Genomic DNA, 20,684 nt, shown 5'->3' on the forward strand with positions numbered 1-20,684 from the left:
CTGAAAACTTAATCCTTAAGAGAATGATTTTTTTTGCAAAATCCTTTCGTTAATTAAAAGCTTCAAAAATTTTTAATGTATATTAAATTTTAATTTAATGCCCATTTAAAATATTTAAGAGCATTTAAAAACTTTAAATGTATTTAAATTTTAATGTATTTTATATTTCTAAATGTATTAATAACATTTAAAAAATAAAAAAAAATAAAGCAAAACGAAAAATTTAAGCAGATTTAGATTCGAAGAATTTTTTTTATCCATTTTCCTCACCAAAGGTTGTTTTACAATCTCCATTTTATCTAAGCAAATAAAGTGTTGTTCAAAGAAACGATGAACAGAGTTTCCTGTTAAGTCATCGCCTTTTAATTGCTTATAATAGTTCTTTCATTGTATTACGATAAGATTTAACAATCTAAATATTACTATTCGTAGGAAACCCCAATCTTGAAACTTATTTTTCGAAATGTTTAATACTTAACAAAGAAAATGAAAGTTGTCTTGCTATTTTCAATCTTTATTACTTTATCAAATTCAGAGAATAAAAAAACTCAATTATGATAATTGTGCAAGCTAAATATATTTTATTTCAGACGAAGAAGAAATTTAAAAATTTTGAAATAAGTTTCACTCTTTTATGCAACAAAGAACACATCGATACATTTTTCAAGTCTTTTCAGAATTGCAGTTTTTGAATGTGCATTACTGACTTCTTTTTTTTAAATGTGAGTTTCATGAGAAAGTGTTATTGGAATTAATATAAACTATTTTAAGTGGGTTTAATCCATCGAAGTTTGATTCGCCACTTTTTGCTCACTGAAAAAAACGTTTGATCAAACTACCTATGGTGAAATTTACCGTGGTTCTGGCACTATTTAAATAGAACAAAAAAACTCGGTAATTTTTGCCGAAGAGCTTGGGTAGTAATTTTGGTATAATTAACAATAAAGTATGATTTTATAATTTGTGATAAAATTCGGTAATTTTATCATGATCCGCTTCAGCCTGGCATAAAAGCCATTTTTCTCGGTTAAATGAAGAGGTTAAATAAATTTTATGTTCAGTTTTGTATTTTTCACTAAATATGTGGTAATATGAACTATGATTTTGAATCCCAGAAGTCCCGGTAAACTAATACCATATGAACAAAATATTCAGCAAATTAATAGTTTAAATACCGTTTACTTTGGTTTCATTAACAAGAATTATCCTTTACTTTAAAGTACATTACCATACATTATGGTAGTTTTACCAGAATTATCTGCACTCAATTATAAAACTAACACACCAAATTTGCAACAAAGCTCACATAGTTATAATATTCATGATAATTCAACATTTCAATTCATGAGTATGCATTAATGACTACTGTCCTTCAGATGTTTCATGAGAAACGGTTATTGGAATTACTATAAACTATTTTAAGTGGATTTTAATCTATCAAAGTTTCAACACTTTTAGCTACTCTTACTGTTTTGTGTACTTTTGCCAAATATTTGAAAATAGTTGATTGTATCAAAAGTATTTACACTCAATTATAAAACTAACATATCAAATGAGCAACAAAGCTCCCATAGTTATAATATTCGTGATAATTCAAAATCGCAATTCATGACTATGCCTTTGTCCTTTAAATATAAGATTCATGAAAAACTTTTATTAGAATTAATATGAATTATTAATTAACATTATTGATTAACCAGTCAAAATGCAAACATTTTAGCTATTTTTCTCTTTTTGCTTATTTTGTCATATATTTTAACATAATTGACTGTATCAAGAGCATTTTCTCTCAATTATAAAACTAGCATACCAAATAATAATACATTGCAAATATATTTCTATAATTATACATTTTAAATTTTATAATTTGATTAAGAATATTTGAAAACTGTTTGAATTCATAATTTTACATAATAATAAAGTACATTGATTTAGTTTATAAAAAATAAAGCTTAAAAGTAATTCAGATTTAAAAGTAATTATTAAAAGTAGTTCAGAAATTCTCAGAATGCATTTCAAGAAATTAAAGTTTAAGTATCCTTAATATTAAAAATTTATTTCTCAGGAACTATCTTACCTATTTAACTTAAATTTTAGATTCTATAAATTTATATTAAGAATTTGTTATAAAATGTCATGAAGTAGATATAAAATGTTTCAAACTTTGCCATATTAATATTTCAAGAATTAATGAAATTAAAAATTATTAGTACTGCTTTATAAAAAATTCTATGGTAATTATATTCAGCTAAAAATATTCCATAAATACGTTTAAAGAGGTTTAGATTTTCTCAGTTAGATCCTGGTATATGACAAAAAATACAAAAGCATCTTACCTTCTGACTAAAATATTTGAGATAACTCCTTCCAGATAGTGGATGATTGAATAAATTATGTAAAATATATAAGGTAGCATGTATTCAAGAAAGTATGAGTAAATGTGTAATTCATATATGTAATTTAAATTATCACATAATTACTTCATCAGCATATCTTTGGTAGACTCCTCAAAAGAAATTTAATTTAAGTATATAAAAATCTGATCATAAGCTATTCAGCTCTCAGTTTTATTATTTTATTTTACTCCCTTTTAATTAATAAATGAGAAAAAAATTTGATTCTTGAAAAGAAGGTAACTAAATATATACATCAGTAAAGAAAGTATTTATTTCAGAACATCATGAGAGTTTGAAAATTTTGATACATTTTGCTAATACAAAAAATATATAATATTCTATAGCTAATTTTAACATTAAATCTTAGTTTTTGACAAATCTACAAGGAGGAAAAAATCTACTCAAATTACAGTACTATATAGTAAGCACATTTCCGGTAAATAGAAAACCATAACACTGGATAATAAAACCAAAATGTACGGTATTTAAACGATTCATTTCGTAATGTTTTCGTTCTTATGCTAAAGGTTTAGTGGAAATTCTTGTTTTCAAAATTATAGTTTCAATTACTAAACATTTTGTAAAAAATACGAAGTTAAAAAGTAAATTTATCCGAATAAATGGTTTATCTGCCATGCTCTAAGCCGCCATGATAAAACCACCAAATTTTACCATATTTTATGAAACTATATTTTATAGTTAATTTTACCAAAATACTTCGGTAAAAATTAACGGCTTTTTGGTGTTTCCATAGAGCCAGAAGCATGGAAATGTTTCCATATTCTAGTTGTTTTGACCATTCGTTTTCCCTCGGTGTTGATGGTTAAGTTGTATTGTATAACAGTAAGAATGTAAAGTAATGCATTGTGGGCCAGAAGAGTAAAACTCCACAATCTTGTGACCAATGGCATGATAATGTGGTCAGTCTTGCGCACAAGCCGTATTTACTTACAAGCAAGCATATCTCTCATCGACCTGAGGCTAAATGGGCTTCAAACGGGAAACTTCTTAATAATATTGAAGTTATCAGAGAAATTTTTTGTAAGAGAGGTCAAGAGTATGTTTCGAATTTTCACAAATACTTATTCTATTGTTTTATTTCTCTTTGAAACATTTATGCAAGTTCAAAACAAAATATAATAGTAAGGAACTAATACAATATTATTAAACATATTTCTATAAATCCAGTCACGTATTTAAAGTATAATTTTTCACACTATTCTTATGGGTAAGAATGCAAAAGTTATAAAGTGAGCTACAACATTTTATATATAAGAAACACAAAGTTAAGAAGTCTCTGAAGTATAAATTGCATTTAAAAATAATCCTAAATGACAAGTATTCCTCTTTTTCCCTTCGAAATAAGGATCAAAATTATGAGGCTATGAAGCCTTAGTAAATTTATAACGGGGTCTTAGAGTTTACCAAGAGCGATAAAAACTATATTACCTAGTAAGAGCATCTTGAAATAATGGCACTTTTTTAGTCATAAAATATTTTTAAAAACAGTTTTAAAGTATTCTTTTGTACTGTTATTTATACTTTAATCACATTTGAATAGTAACTCGGCAAGGAAAGTTTAGACATTTAGAAAATGCAGACTTGAAGAGACTTAATAATTTTGTATTGTTAACTGTGTAAAATTATAGTTATAGTGTAAAATTATTGTTAATGATTTTGTAATTAATAATTAACTATAATTAATATTAATACGTAATGAATACTAAACAAACTTCCTAGCAAACGCGTATTTGAAAATTATTGTTATTCTTTCTAGCGTGCTTAGCTTAATGTATAATATTAAACAAAAACTAACACATCTATCATAACAAATATGAAAGATAATATTTACGTTTTTACGTTATTTGTGTTTAATTTATTTTTGTAATGCATTTTATTAAATATATAATATGATCAATAGTATAAGACCCTAAGAATTAATAAGCTCCTCTTGCAAATAAATGTTGTTTTTATCATTTCCTTAGTTAATATGTTTACGTAATATAATAAACTAACACAATATAAAGAATTTTGATACATATTTTTCGCACTTTGGTTTATAAATTATAAAAATATATTTAACTTATCGTTTATTATGTATGCATGTATATACTATACACATATAGAAATTAAAGGAATGTTATTATATATATATATATATATATATATATATATATATATATATATATATATATATATATGGCAGAATTTAGGATGTTAGTCTTTTCCATAGTGTGTTACAATTTGCTTAATTTTATTATTAAATAAATTATTTCATTTTGTGAACACTTTTAATTCATTTCGTTCATTGAGTCAACCTATTTTATTTCATAACTTATTTTTTTATTAATATCAAAAAATATTTTATAATAGGTAAATTTCTTCGAAAACTGGCATTCGTTTTGTCGAATTATTAATACATGGATCAATAAATGGTTTAATTAAAGAAATGGATTTATTTTCTGGTATAACTTATTTTAATAAATAATAATTTGATTTATTGTAGTTAAGTCCTTATAAATAAATTCCTATGAGAGTCAAGTTTTCTTAAATGATGTTTTAAGTTATTCGTTGGAAAAAAAACTGAATACCTTAAGCAAAAGCTTCAACAATCTTTAACTTAAAATGCATACATTATTTAAATATTTTATTGCATCGTTGCTGTTTTTTTATAAGAAACTCGAAATTGCTCAGAAAAGTGGAAATATTTTCCGAAAAGAAGAAAAGCACCTGAGTTCAGGTGGAAAGGAAAACAAAAATAAAATGCCAGTTTTGTAAGGAGACATACTGCCTATTTTGTGGATAATTTATCCACACCATCACGAAACTTAATTTATTGATGTCATACATTCGTGATTGCTCACGTTCGCCAGATGGCGCGACAGTACGAAAAAAGGGGTGTGCGAAGGGGTGGTGATAGACTATGAGAAGACCAGCTCCAGTCCTCCAAACCTCACATTCCCTCCTGCATCCACTTCGATCACAGCAGCATCCGTCCGCATCACCTTTAATCACAAATATGAGATCATTAGCTTTGTTAGTCCTTGTCAGTTTGTTGTCGGCTGTTTTGTCAGCCCCCCGACAAAGAAGGGAAGCAGAACCCGTAATTACCCCCGAAGTTGAAAAAGAGATCAAAGAGGAGAGCATACCCCAAGTGTCGGAGCAACCTCAGATTGTCCCTGAGAAAGTTGAGGAGAAAAAACCAATTGGTAAGTTGTTTTCTCCTTGTTGTGTTATCTCGTTTATGGATATCATCCTTATTTGCAACTTAAAAACTGTCATGTAAAACTTTCGTTTTTTTAATTATAGAAGAATGTACAGAAAATAAACTAGCCTAATCTGACAAAACAAATCGATAGATAATTAGAAATTCCCAGGACTTCGCTTGTTCAATGTTTTGTCTAACGCAAAGCAATCAATTCTTCTTCTTTTTAGTTCACTTTAAATTATATATTTTAGTAGTTCCAATTTCGGAGGTTTTTCTCTAATCTTAAAATAAGCGAATATTGTTATTAGGTTTAAAATTCAGTCCTCGTTTATAATTTCTCTCACGTCCTCCAAATGTTTATTAAAAAAATCAACACCTAATCTGTTTTTATACATTTTAAATCACTTTTTTACGTTTTTAAAATAAAATATTAGATCGTATTACATTAATCGTTGCATTTCACATAATTTTGTTAAAATATGAATGAAAGATCTGATAAAACCCAAAATATAGAGCAAAAATCTGTTTTTTTCTCAAAACATCCTTTTTAAAACGTTCTTTTTTCATCGTTTTTTCATCAATTCAGAATTTCACAAAACAAATTTTAGAAAGAAATCCTACGAACTATGCCGGATAATAGGTCAAGTTGTCGTTGTTATCTTGGAAAACCTATTATTCCAAATTTTAATTGTGATATTAAAATTGTAAGCCTTATTTCCACTAAAAATGCATTTTTCTTATCATTTTGTTCTATCTGTAATAACTTTTTCGAATTTGCATAAAAGTACAAATGTGGAATAATGAATCATAAAAATCAGTCACTGGATGAGATCAAACAACCTAACATTTTAATACATTTCTATAAAAAAAAATTATTATTGATATATGGACGGTGAGTTTTATTTAAAATACAACTTATATATTAAAAAATATTTTAGTTAGAGTACAAATTTTAAGGTAAAATATCTATAATAAATGCATTAAAAATATTTAAAAATTGTCATCCTACTTATATTGTCGTAAATATTGCATTGAGAACAAGCGGATAAAACTTGGAATGTAAAAACTTAATTTTTTAAACAAAATATTCTTAGCTGTTTTTATTTTTAACAAGAAAGTATGATAATCATAGATAATTATATTGATAATAATACTTAAAAAAATAAAGGCACGCGTATGAATATGTTTAAATATATATGTTGATTTCTCAAGTATGTTTTTCTCATTATAATTAGTCGGGTTTTATGAATAATAGCAAAAAGTAACTAATGTTTTTTTTGCCTTGAAACCATGACAATTACGAATCAACACGTGAAAAAACGCACAGTTTTAGATAAAATGCTATTAAGAATATTTCGATTCGCTCATTGCCTATGAGCAATAAATGGAATAAATTTGAAATAGTTTCATATGATGAAATACACGAACTATTTAAAGTGCTTTTCAAGCATGGTACATTTTGCAGTATTTTTCAAGCATTGTACATTTTATTGTACTTTTCAAGCAATTGCGTGTAACAGTCATTGCATATGCTTTTAGTTACTTTTTTTTATTTTTCAATTTTATTGGCAATTTTGAAATAGCAATATGCTTACTAGTTTTGTTTCTCCAAATTTTATAAGGAAATGCTAAAAAAGCCTCATTACTAAAAAGTATAATCTTACTCGCGATTCAATAAAAAAATTTAGCATTTATGTTATATTATATAGCTTTATATTAATACAGACATTTATTAAGTTAAAAACATTTTCATTGTGATTGATTATACATAAAATGTAACATTTGTACGAATATTTAAAATTTGCATTCATGCCTGAACAATAATAATCAGTATTTCTATCGCAATATTTTTAATTTCGTTAATATCTTATGAACTGAAAATATAAAGTAATTCAATATTGCATCTTTTGATCAAATAATGTATCATTGATAACTAGATATCTTCGGGGAAGTAAGGTCATTTTAAAAACCTCAATTTTCCGTGTTAATTAAAGACAATCAATCAAAGCATACTATGCTTTAGTCGACAGTAAATTAAAAGTGTTAAATGTGTATAGAAGTAAATTAATCTGCCAAATATTTTTAGAAAGGAGTTGTAAGGGAAATCTTAAACTGATTTCTATATTCTTTTCAAAAAATTAGATAAGTAATTTTTTGAATTCTTAAAAATGCAATTTAATACGTTTTTCAACGCTATAAAAACTTCCATTAAACACCATAATAATTCTGTAACTTTCCTACAGAGATTTTCATTTCTCTTAAACTACCGAAATGTATTGTTAAACTACATCGTAATCTTCAAAAGTGACATTTTTCTGTAAGCAAATAAAACCTGTAATCATTAATACAGATGGTCATTGCATCTGTTATGAACAGATATTTTCAGTTTTTGATATGGTATCAAAGCGGCAACGTATGATCTAATGCATTGATACAGATGCTGACCGGATACAAAACTATACGATTTTTTAAACATATCTATCATGGTTTTAAAACTATCATGGTTTCAAAACCGTGAAAAAGAAATTTAACTGGACATAGCCTGGGCTTTTCGTTAGACAATGGGCATTGGAGAGTGCAGAACACGAATTGGGGAGTGCAGGATACTGAAAAATCTTCATATGTTAAAAGAAATGGAGGAAATATTGTGGTGTCAAAGCTGGGACTCGAATCCCAGTTCCGTCGGTTTTGAGCCATGAAAGATTAGCCCTATCTGCTATAAGATGTACACAGTTTCAAGGAACTAAGTGGCTTCATTAGGTGGTCTTAGTTGGTGCGATAAAATTCTTGTTGGTTAAACGTATTAAGTGAAATCAGTTAATAAACGGTTTTCTTACAGTTAACCAATTTGATTATCATCTTATTTATGGTTATTTGGCTGTTTTGTTGGAATATGGTAAAATAACAATTAAATAAATTGTTATATAACCATTTTCTCCAAGAAATTTCTAACAATGTGTAATTAGTAACTATAATTTTCACAGTAAAAATTATAAAGCCTATTGAATCCGGTCTATTTTTATCTTCAACGTATTTACAAGCGTTGAATAAATGAGAAGCATTCACTCAGGCCTTAAATACTAAAGGTTAAAAACAATATTTTTCTGACGCATGTCTGAAGTAATAAAAAAATTCAATGCATTTCAACTGCCCTTTTTATTCTAATTTTCTCCGTTTGTATATGTATCAAATCAGAATAGATAAGGAAATAAAACGTTAAGAAATGCTTTACTACGAACTCATGAATTTATTTCTACTCTTTATGTGTTTTCCCGTTTTGAAAATAGACCTAGCTCCATATGGAGATGTAAATGCTTAGCAAGATTTCATTTTCTTTTGTAAAACAAATCAAGTTAGTTATGAACGTACGAAAGCTCTGACGAATTTCACTTTATCTTTTGATGCATTTATGGGTAATTGTGATGAAATGTAAGACTTAAGAACAAATTAAATATATATAAATATAGGAGTCATTTTTTTTCAACAATATAGGACAAATATCAGTCAAAATTTCATATCCGTTGCATTATTCATATTCATATAGTAATAAAATTGGGTTATTATGGTAATAATTTTATGTTTGATATTAATGATTTGTCGACGCACTTTTTAAAACTCTTTTTAAATTGTCCTAATAAGCATTTAGTATAAAATTTTTTAAAGTTATTTAACTGCTTTAATTTTAGAATATAATTAATAAAAGGATTTAGAAGAAATATTATATTGCATCTATTTGATTCAATGAAACGTAGTATATAATATTTTATCAAAAGTAATTTTTTTTTAAAAATTAATTAAACTTATACATGCTTTATTTTATGTTTTCAATTTATTGGTTAATATAACTCATTTAAAGAAAAAATTTATAAATGAACCTATTGCAGGTTTACATTTGAAAAATATGTGTTTAAGTCCATATATTTAAATACATTAAATTTATTTTGAGATTTTTTAAAAATTTACTCTTTTAAATTTCTCAAAAGATGCCTCATTTCTTTGAATATGGGAACCAAATTCTAACTATATTTTTCAAATATTCAATAAAAGATTTTATTAAATTTATTCTAAACATTATTTCGGAAAAAAATTCTAAAAAAGCGGAATAAATCGTCGATTGAAAAACAATTTCTATTGAGAATATAAATAGATAAATATTTTTTTAAGTGAAGAAACTCGAGTTTCTTTTATGTAAGATGCAGCAAAACTGAATATATCAATTTAATGATGTCATTGGTTCATTGTAAATATCACCGAGATCGGAAACGGGTTTAACCGTAAAGTATCAAATTTAAATTCTTGCAAATGTGACCGAAAGAAATATAATATTGCTTTTTTATTCCTTGGTATATTTTTCAGTTGAACAATTTAGGGACATTTTATATTTCTAGAAAAAGGATATTTTCCTTAACGTTAAAGTAAAACTACTCAATGACGTGTTTCGCTTTAGAATATGAAATATTGTCTTGTAATTGTTTGTATTTAAAATATATTAAAATTGTTTTCTAAGTTTCAAACAAATTATAGGTATTTTATATAAATTTTTTCCCTGATTTTGAAAATTTGCTATTTATAAAATGCTATTTTTCAAAATACCTTTTTAAAAGAACATTTAAATTCATTTTTGGCCCACTTACTAAATATATAAACTTTAAATTACTTTATTTATTAAAATAGAAATATTTTATCATTTATATAATGTTGACTAACTCACATTTAGTATTTAGTTTATGTAACAACAAATGCTTCAATTTCATGAAAACCAACGTCTTAGATTTATATTATATTAACAATTTCACATACTGTTCATAGATATTGTTATAAGGTTCAGATACGGGCTTTTTATGGTCTGATACCTTAGCTCGTTGAAAATGTTTTTGCTTTATTTAAATATCTTGAACCATCGGATACCCTAACTTATTACCATTTTCGCTGTTTTATTAAAACGTTTTCAACTATCGAACTTGGTAACAATTTAATTTTTTCTCTAAAAATTAATTCAATCAACCTGAATCTAACATTTTACCAATTTCATTGTTTCATTAAACATTTCTTTTCAATAATCGGACATCACAACTTTTTATCAATTTTGTTGCTGATCTGATATATTAACTATACTCTGTTGCAAGTTAAAAAAAAAGAAAATATGGAGATAGTCTGCTTGCATGTAAGTTTACGTTAAATAGATGTCAAGCCTCTAGTGTGAACCTATATAAACATCGCCAACTCTCATTTAAAGAAACTGATGAAGGAACAATAAATATTGTCTCTTGCAGACAATTTTCATCTACAGCGAAACAAAAGTATAAATTCTTTATCTCGCACTTGATTAAGGGCATGTCAGTAAGAGATGCCCCATTTTTAGTGATCTAATCAAATCTAATGCTCTCACAACATCATATAATTGTTTCTTTTTCAAGAAAGATTGTTCTCCTTATTTATCGAAATATGTCGCCAAGTCTATGATTCTAGCATGGCTGCGAAACTATAACGTTTTTTTTAATAATTCTATGATATATATCGTAAAACATAGCACGAATTCAATTTCTGTCTGACGTGCTTAACTTTTAAAAGCTTTTATATCGTTTTTGAAACCATATTTGTATAATTCGATAACGAAATAAAGCAGAACTATATGTAGTTACGGATGATTACTTAAATCCTATACCTCAATGGTCTTTTCTTAACTTGCAACTGAGTTCAGTAATCGGTTTCAGCACATTAATATAATTATTATCTTTCTCCAATTTAAGAGCATAAAACAAGTTTTCCAACTAGTATTATATAAGATTGTTTTTGAAGTAATTCATGATAAAAATTTCTTCTCAACTCATATACCTGATTAGATGGAGAAAAAATAGATCAAAGATTTTTTAATGCAAACGAACTTGTGAGTGATTGCAATTACGAACCTCCATTCTTGCTTGAAAATAATTCTTTGTGAGAATGAAAATGCCAAAAATTTCATATTACTTAAGTGTTTGCAATTGATGTGTATGTAAATCCTTAATAAAGAAATTTAATTTTTATTTAATGCTTATAAATGAAGTTAAAATTATTTTTTTCAAGTTGATCTGATCAGAACGCATTGCATGATTATTATGTACCACTATATGCATTTTCAGTACTTAGAACACTATTATTTAGTTACAGTATCTCAATATGCATCAAAAGCTTAATTATGAACGAATATTAGTTATTTCAAACTATACTCGTTGCAAAATAAAACCTATAAAAGGGGCCAGTGTAAGTGGGAAAAATATAAATGTGGACTGTCCAAAATATTGCCTAATACCACGAATAAAATAATATCCCGTAAACAACCCTTTAAATAACAATATACTTCCTGTAAATTAATAAATAAACCAAAATATTTTCAAATTTATCCTTGGCTTACATTAACCACAAAATTTAATTATCATTATGCAACAACCTTGGCTAGACCTTGCTGTTTCTCTGGTCTTTCCAAAAACTTTTGATCAAATGCACATATTATCCTCTGACATACACATCATTAGAGTTCACGGTCTTTAAATTCATGAAGATCTCGATAATAAAAGTTACGTCAGTTTTAATAATTTCTCCAAAAACGATAAAGGGTCATGGTTAATTTGAAATTCAGGGAACGAAACTTTGCGGCTTTTTCACGATGTTTTGACTGAAATCTAAACAAAGTATTGCACAATAGTTTCCTGATTCTTTTTGATTTTATACTTATTTTTACCATAGATAACCATAAGTGTTTTTTGGAAATGCTGATCACGATTTTTCTGTCGGTTTCTGGCTCATTTTAATTGCTTTTACACATTTTCTTTGTTTTAATAACAAACGCATCCTCCAATCATTCATCCTTGACTTGATCATGGCAACTTCCCTGCTTTTGTATCTTTTATATTTTGAGACTAAGTTGCATTTTATGGTTAGATCATTATAGTAAATAACATATAAAAGGTTTATTCTGCGTAGAACTATCTAGAACAATCGCTTCTTTTATACATTTCTGTGTAAACAGAGAATAGACTTTTTTCTGCGTAATTGAGTACTTCAGCTTAAGTGTTTAAGGAGTTGAAAATGTTCTGATATTCAAAAGAATAATGGAAGAAGATTGCAACTTTAGCATTCTTTTAAAAAGATATGACTCGTTAGTGTTTTAATTGTGTATAGATGAGAAAGCATTTCCTTTACATGTGACTATAAAAGATTTTCTAAAAAGAAATATTTCCTGTCAGTATTTTTTTATTGTTTTTATTTCAAAGAAATTAGAGAGTAAATTATTAGAAATTTGGATCTTCAACTTTGAATAAAAGTTATTAATCGGTTATAGTTTAATTTTTTTTTATTTGTTGAAATAGCTTTATTTCAACTAAATGTCGTTTTTTTATTGCCTTTATGTGTGACGATAAAAGATCTTCTGAAAAGAAATACTTTCTGTCGATATTTTTTATTGTTTTATTTTGAAAGAACAAGAAAATAGATTATTAGAAGTTAATGATAATTAAATGATATTGATCTTTGAACAAAAGTTATTTATCAGTTATAGTTTTAAAAAATTTTATCATTAGAAATAGCTTCATTTGAACTAAACATCGCATTTTTATCGCCTTTACATGAGACGATAAAAGATCTTCTGAAAAGAAATATTTTCTGACGAATATTTTTTTTAGAAAGAAACTAGAGATTTGACCAAGAAATTAGAAAATAATGAAGCTTGAACTTTAAATAAAAATTATTTATCAGTTATAGTTTAATTTTTTTAATATTTGAAACAGCTTTAATTAAGCTAAATATATTTAGAAGTAAAATTATCTTACAGTTTTTGAAATAGGATATGCTATTAAATGATAAAGCTACTATTTTCATCTTGTTCAGATAGTTTTTTTTTTATATTTATTAAGCTAATATAAATTTATTTTTAATTTTTTCAACTAAAAATTCAAGCATTTTTAAAACACATAAAAAACTATAACTGAACGTTTTCGAATTTTTTCAGATAAAATACTATTTTAAAACAATTTAGATTTATTATTTTTATAAAATTAGAATGTCTTGTTTTTTTTTAATTTACTAAAAATTCTTATCTATAACTTTAAAAAAAATTAATGAATGCAGAGATAATAAGTATTACAATTATTTTTATTTACAGAAATAACAAAATTTTTAAAGTACCATTAGGAGCTCATTATTTTCTTTACTTCGAGAAATTCCTTTTGATTTATTTATTTAAATGTACTTAATTAATAATTTCAAGTATTTTAAGTTGAAGGTCTTATAAGCATTATTGAATAACTCCTTATTTTTCTTTAAAAAATGCTATCAATATATTTTTAAGAAATATTGCATCATTAATTTAAAATAATTATTGTGCAGTACCAATTAAAATAGCAAGCATTACCCTTATATATGTTTTCAAGCCAAGATATTTCAAAACACGGTAATTAATAAGCATTTTTTTCTTTTTTTCAACATTTCTTCACATTTATTTATTTTTAACTGCTTTCGTATTATTTCTTTTTTATTAAACTTCAGTACAAATACTTTGAAAAGCAGACTCTCTTATTTTAGGAGGTAATTTATTTCATGAAAATGTCTTGAATTGGTTATTTTTATTTTCTCACTGTCTTCATGACATTTTTTTATAAATATCGTATTATCTTGTTTTTCTTAATTCTTATCATAAATAATTAAAGATTAGAATTTCAGATCCATGTATTTTATAAGATAAGTCATTTAAAAAACAGTTTTTGAATTTGTTATTTTTTCATTCTTTTTTTCCTTTCTTTTTTAAACAGGTATATAATATTTTCAGTAAAATAAACCTATTGATAATTGCAGCTTTACGTATGCTTTAGGATGAAATACTTTAAAACCATTAAATAAATTGTCCTTTTTCATCCGGATTAACAGTTCTTCTTCATGAATATTTTTAAAGAATATCGAATCATTAATTTTTCATAACTATTCTTTAGTATAAATAAATATAATTAGATTTACAACTTCCTATTATTTTCTATGATATTCCTTAAAAAATATTGACTTCTTAATCATGAATTTTCTAATTTTTATATTCATGTATTGTCTTAACGAATATCACATAATTATTTATTATTACTATTACTTTTCTCTAACACAAATAAAAATACAATCAAATTCACAGCTTTAAGTACACTTTCAGATAAGATACTTATAAGCGATATTGAGTACTTCCTTTCTAACTTTTGAATCCTTTGTAATATTTTCATATATTTTTACATCCATCAAATAGCTTGTGTTACATTTTAAATACTATAAGACATGTATATAATATTTTTACTTAATTTTCAAAACTATATTCAAAACACTTTTCATCCTGGAGGAAGCTTTTAAATCTGAAGTTTCTACAGATTTAAAAGCATATCTACTACATGTACAATAAATGTTTAATCCACTGTTTTATTTCAAATAAGTTTTTCATGGACCTATTTTTATATTATTATATTGCATAGTATAAAGAATGAAAGCGATTTACATGACTTATTATATATTAATATGAAGTTTTATCTGTTTTAGAAGAAGTAGCAGTCCCAGCTGTGAGTGAAGAACCATCTGTTCGAGAGGATGGAGATCAAGAGAAACCCGTGGAGAAACCAGAAGAATCACAAGAGAAGCCAAAAGATTCTCAAGAAGATGAAAAGAAACCCGAAGTCATCAGTGAGCCATTGACTGAAGATGATAAAGCAGCTGCTCCTGCTGAACCAAAAGAAGAAGAACTAAAAGCCGTAGAAGAATCTAAGCCAGAAGAAAAACCAGTGGAAGAGAAAACAGTAGAACCTCAGGTATAGAATTTTGAATGAAATCCATTGTGAAACATATGCAAAAAGAATTTCGTTAAGAAAATTAAAATTTATTTTTAGTATCCCACTCTGAAAAATAACTCTCGTCAAGAAATGAAGAAGAATAAAACTATGCTTGATAGCACTTTAATCTAGTATAAGAATATCTAGTTTAAACTTATTGAAAGATAATAAAATAAACAGGAAATTCCATAGATTTTAAATAGCTTACTTCGTGTATTCATTTCTGTTAATTTTCTTACATTTAATTGTTATATTTAATATAATAATGTTTTTATCTGTTTATACTATCTCAAAAGCAAAACGGGTTAACGAAATTTAACAGAATTACTCAAAAAAATAGCTCAGACAAAAAAAATAAGATGACTTTTCTCTAAAAAGCAATGTATAATAAATTACTTTCTGAAACAAAAAATTATTCGAATAACCAGTATACAGTTCTATTTTTACTTAGATATTTGAAATTTAATTCCCCTTTTTTGCATTATTGTAATTTATTGTAAAAAAATCCCCAAACTCTCACGTACAAAATCTGCTCCAAAATTTGTTGACTAGAAAATACTTCCTGTGAAGCATTTTATGTAGAAAATCATCTACGTTGATTGTTAAATGATTACATATTAATTATTTTAAATTAAATGTCTTTGTTCAGCAGCTAACCAATGTCATAAATTAACATTCATTATTAATTAAAAACAAATTTTACAGAAGATTCCAAATTACAAAGGAAACTGTGTTTCAATGATGTCAAAAATTACTGTAAAACGAATGTCTGCATTCATTTTCCTCAAAAAATTTTCTTGTAACTGTAGTAAACTTATAACATAAATAAACAATAACAGTGGACAGTAAAAAAAGCTATTTTAATTGATTATCATCTATTTATATACATTTTAAAATATGAAAATTGTAATTCATACAAGATAAAGATTGATTTGTACGTATCTGTACAAATTAGCATTATCAATAACAAATTATCTATGCACATTTTCAGAAAATTTTGGATATTCAAACACATAATCAAAGTTAAATTTCATAATATTAATTATAAACAAAATATGATGCATTAATTGATATTTTGTTTCAGTAATATAATATGAATAGGATTTTTGTTTACGGTTTATTATATTTATTCTGGTTATGAATGTTTATTTAAGATTTAATATTTTCTGAATTCAGGCAGAAGAAGTGAAAACAACAGAACAACCTGAACCAGTAAAGAAGGCTGCTTTAGAATCTTCAACCCCAGCTCAGATTGAAATCGGTGACCATGTTGTAGCACGAAGTGATGATGACGTTAAAGTTGAAGAAGTAAAATCAGAAGAGAAAATAGAAAAATCTGAAGAGAAAAAAGAAGGTAAGGAACTATTGTTTGAAAAACAAAATCGTTAATATAAGGGAAACAGAGGAAAAATTTATCTATTTATTAAAATGTTTGGGAAATAAAGACATTAGTTTATTCATGGAATATCTTATAAAATGGATAAATGTTCAATATAACGGTTTTGGAAATTATCGAAAAAGCAATCACTTCTCATTTTACAATCATCAGAGAAAACTCATCAGTTTAACTAATAACGGGTTTTGTCTCGACAGTAGATAAATATTACTTATTCTTCCATATAATACAGAAAGAAAGAAATGAGGATTTAATAAGTAATAAAAAAGAGCAATATTCACAGAGCAATATTTAGAGTCGAATCAAAATATAAGAACCTCTTATAGAAAAAAGAAAATAAAAGCTTTGGTAAAATTACCGTAACTTTATGATAGTGACATTTCTGGTAAAAGATAAACAAACAATGATTCTGGTTAAGAAAAACAAAATATTTGAACCATTCTTTTGACCATTTTTCTGTTCATACGGTAACGGTTTATCCCAAATTCTGGTTTTTTAATTTATAATTATAACACATTTCAGAAAATATACGAAATTAAAAAATACATTTAACCGAATAAGTGGTTTTTATGCCGTGTTCTAAGGTATAATGATAAAATTACCAAATTTCACCATACATTATAAAACTATATTTTACTGTTAGTTTCATCAAAATCATTATCAAACTGCTTCGTTAAAAATTACTGAGCTTTTTGGTATTCCCGGAGATCCCGAAACACGGAAAATTTGACCATATTGTGCTAGTTTGGACCATACTTTATTTCTCAGTGTCTCAGTGTACCATGATACCGGGCATATGTTATGTAAAGTAATCAAGTTGAACCATGATATCATTATAATAAATCATTTCTACATTAGTTACATGATAATGCGATACAATTTAACAGATTGTACATAATATGTCCGACAATCTTATTGTGAAATTGAACCATGCTTCCATGATTGTAACTCATTTTAACACAAGAGTGCCATGATCCAACATGCCATCTTATAAATAATATGTCCAATAACCTTATCAAAGCGTTATGTTTCACCGCATAACACTTAATTTAATTCTTAGACGAGTTACGTTGTATAGCGGCTCATCTTATCTCACTTTTGAAGTTACAGAAAATTAGCAATAGATCATTATTTAATGATATTTTGTTTTGCTAGTAATGCAAAGAAATAAATAAGCATCAACTATTCATTATTTGGATTTCTGTGAACTATAACAAGACTCAAAGTGTTCTACAGAATTATCCCTTGTATGCTTGAAATGAATACATTAAGAATTACTTTAAGTAGTTAAAAACAGATACAGAAAACGGATTGGATACCTACAAGTGACGTCATCGTGGGTAAATCGGGGCTCTCGTTTATACCACTGAAACCACTCAAGATCTACCCATACGCATAACGTCATTTACAGGTATCCAATTAAATCTGATCTGAAAATTTATTCAGCGTAAATAAATTTTCAAGCCTAATTACTGTAACGTTAACCTGCCAAGCACAACCATGTGATTAGGTGCAACCGCAAGATTTAAATTTCATAGTAGGGATTAATCCCGGGTGACAAGTGCAAAATTAAAATAAATATAAATAAAAAATAAAGAAAAATTAAGCTTGTTCTTAAAATTATTTAATGATTGTGTTAGAAATGATCTGATACGATGCAATACATTGTGCTTTAACGGGAACATCCTAGTTCTTTCCTAGAATTATAAAAACAATTCCCAGGGGGGAGCCTCTTTTTATTCAACTCTGTCAACATTCGTTGGAATATTTAGAGAAACCTGTTATGATGAAAATTCATTTGAATATCATTCTAAAATAAATGAATACTAATCTTTTTCCGATATTTTTTAACCACTATTAATACTTATTAAATTATTTTAATGTATGTAGAGTTGGTTTAAAAACCTAATTTTTGGATCATTTTACCTTATCGATCATTATGGAACTTGTTTAACTTTACTGTTCAATTCAATACTGATTTACTTTAATAAAAAAAATAATAGAAGGTAATATTAAAGTTACAAACGAATGAAAACTGTTATTAAAATAAACTCTAAATTATAAAAAAGATTCATCGAAAAATCTGATATGACAATTATTTTATTTACACGATAAAGAAAAGCAAGTTCATGCGATCTTTCGCTATGAACCTTTTTACAAAATAGAATATAAAACATAAACGATGGATTAAAACGATTGGTTTTTGTGATTCAAAAATGTGGTCACAAAAATTTTGTAATATCAAATTCTGGAAACCAATATAACCGATCGTAACCTGAATGCAACTCCCTAAATTCTAAATTCAATTTGAAACTTATTCTACGCGACGTAAACTATGGCAACAGTAATTACAACTAACTGTACTTACAACTTTTTTATCAATATTTAAGTGTAGCAGGCTATTTGATTAACATGAATTTTAACTTTCAAAAGCTTGTTTAATTACTATAAATTTCACTTTTATTGTTAAAGACATATGTTTTTTAATATGGTATAAAAACATTTAGTGAAAGAAATACAATATTTCCATAAACTGTTATATTATTGTTTTTAGGGATATGATAAAAGAGAAAACTAAAAGTATATTTAATTTAGAAATTACACAATATTAGAAAAAACATTGTTTCAAGCTTGCGTGGTTTGTTTGCTAATCATTGATAAATATAGTTGCGTATGGTGATAAATGTTGTAGCTGGTATTGAAACCAACCTGCTATCTAAGATTATACTTGTGAGTGATAATGAGAATGCAATTTTAGTTTCAGACCATAAAAATTAGATTTTTACTTTGAAGAAAGTTCTTTGAAAATATTAATTAGACTTACACATAACCAATATATGCTTTGATTATTCTTTGGCAATGATTGCTACTGATGATGATTGTTTTGCACTGCTTACAATACATATTTATTCCTTTTTTTTATAGAACCAGCACCAGTTTCATCAGAAGAATCCGTGTCCGAAAAAGCAATTCCATCTACCACAGCCGCTTCCAAAGAACCAGAAGCCTCTTCACCCACATCTGAAGTCCCAAAGTCAGAAGAAGTTTCAACAGTGGTAGAAGTGTCGAAGTCAGTGGAGTAATCAGTTCAACAATTGCATATCATAGGCCAGTTCTCGAACCCGGAATGTTGAAAAGGGGAGGAAAGTCTCCTAGCAACGGACAATTATTTATGTAAATCCCTTACCTCTTTCGACACTGTCGGATTCGAGATGGACAGTTTTTACCAGTCTCCTAAACTATGTCCGATCGTTAAATTTATAAAAAAGAAAAGATAAAAAATATATATCGCGAGACGGGAGAAGACTGGGAGCAGCGGAAAGCCGAGCTGGATCTGTGGCCGCCCGATTCTCTCGTTCTTGTTGCCTGGGCGCGATAAGGTGTCGGCTATACGCCTGGGAAATTGTTTCCTCAGATAATTAGAGGACATTATGTTTTATTGTTGTACACTCAATGTATTAGAAGAAAATAATAAAATTTTCACTTTAATTTATGAAACGATGTCTCATGTTTTTGCTTTGTTATATCTTGTTCAACTGTCTTTCAATTTAACATTTCTTACCATATTCAACCGAAACAGTCAAATAAACAAAATAAGGTGATATTCAAATTTTTAAGTGTGATGAAAAAGTTTACTTATAGTTTTTTGCCTAATACGGTTTAAAAGCCAGAATTGTATCCTCGCCGACTGCGCGCACTTTATGAAGCCATATTGTTCCATGTGATTGGGTACATACAGTAGCTAAGAGAGCTAATGGGTCAATCCCATGGCCGATTGAACAGGGGTGTGAATTACAGCGTTGATACCACAATATTTCTTTCATTCCTTCAAAACTTGAAAAGTTTCTTATATC

The 20,684-nt window shown here is 26.7% G+C and overlaps 1 protein-coding gene across 2 annotated transcripts; it reads left to right on the forward strand.

Annotated features, from left to right (window-relative positions):
• The first annotated feature begins 5,297 nt into the window (after positions 1 to 5,297).
• LOC107449641 (uncharacterized) lies at positions 5,298 to 20,328 on the forward strand. 2 transcript variants are annotated; one of them, XM_016065231.4, is made up of 4 exons: positions 5,298 to 5,605; positions 15,148 to 15,413; positions 16,611 to 16,788; positions 19,756 to 20,328. In XM_016065231.4, exons 1-4 carry the CDS (start codon positions 5,320 to 5,322, stop codon positions 19,911 to 19,913), a joined length of 888 nt encoding a protein of 295 aa, XP_015920717.3. In that variant the 5' UTR covers positions 5,298 to 5,319; the 3' UTR covers positions 19,914 to 20,328. The 2 variants fall into 2 exon arrangements, with proteins under 2 accessions (XP_015920717.3, XP_087021676.1); XM_087165550.1 differs by having other exon boundaries at positions 5,305 to 5,605; positions 15,151 to 15,413.
• Positions 20,329 to 20,684: the final 356 nt, after the last annotated feature.

The sequence above is a fragment of the Parasteatoda tepidariorum genome, chromosome 6 (genome assembly GCF_982258835.1).
Source record: "Parasteatoda tepidariorum strain Cologne lab strain chromosome 6, Ptep-v5.0, whole genome shotgun sequence".
Taxonomy (NCBI): Eukaryota; Metazoa; Arthropoda; class Arachnida; order Araneae; family Theridiidae; genus Parasteatoda; species Parasteatoda tepidariorum.

What these genes read in the sequence shown, in the direction of transcription:
- LOC107449641 (XM_016065231.4), top strand. Translation starts at nt 5,320, where the DNA reads ATGAGAAGACCAGCTCCAGTCCTCCAAACCTCACATTCCCTCCTGCAT. An exon ending in TGAGGAGAAAAAACCAATTG is followed by an intron (nt 5,606 to 15,147) that starts GTAAGTTGTTTT and finishes TATCTGTTTTAG; the next exon opens with AAGAAGTAGCAGTCCCAGCT. An exon ending in ATCTGAAGAGAAAAAAGAAG is followed by an intron (nt 16,789 to 19,755) that starts GTAAGGAACTAT and finishes TTTTTTTTATAG; the next exon opens with AACCAGCACCAGTTTCATCA.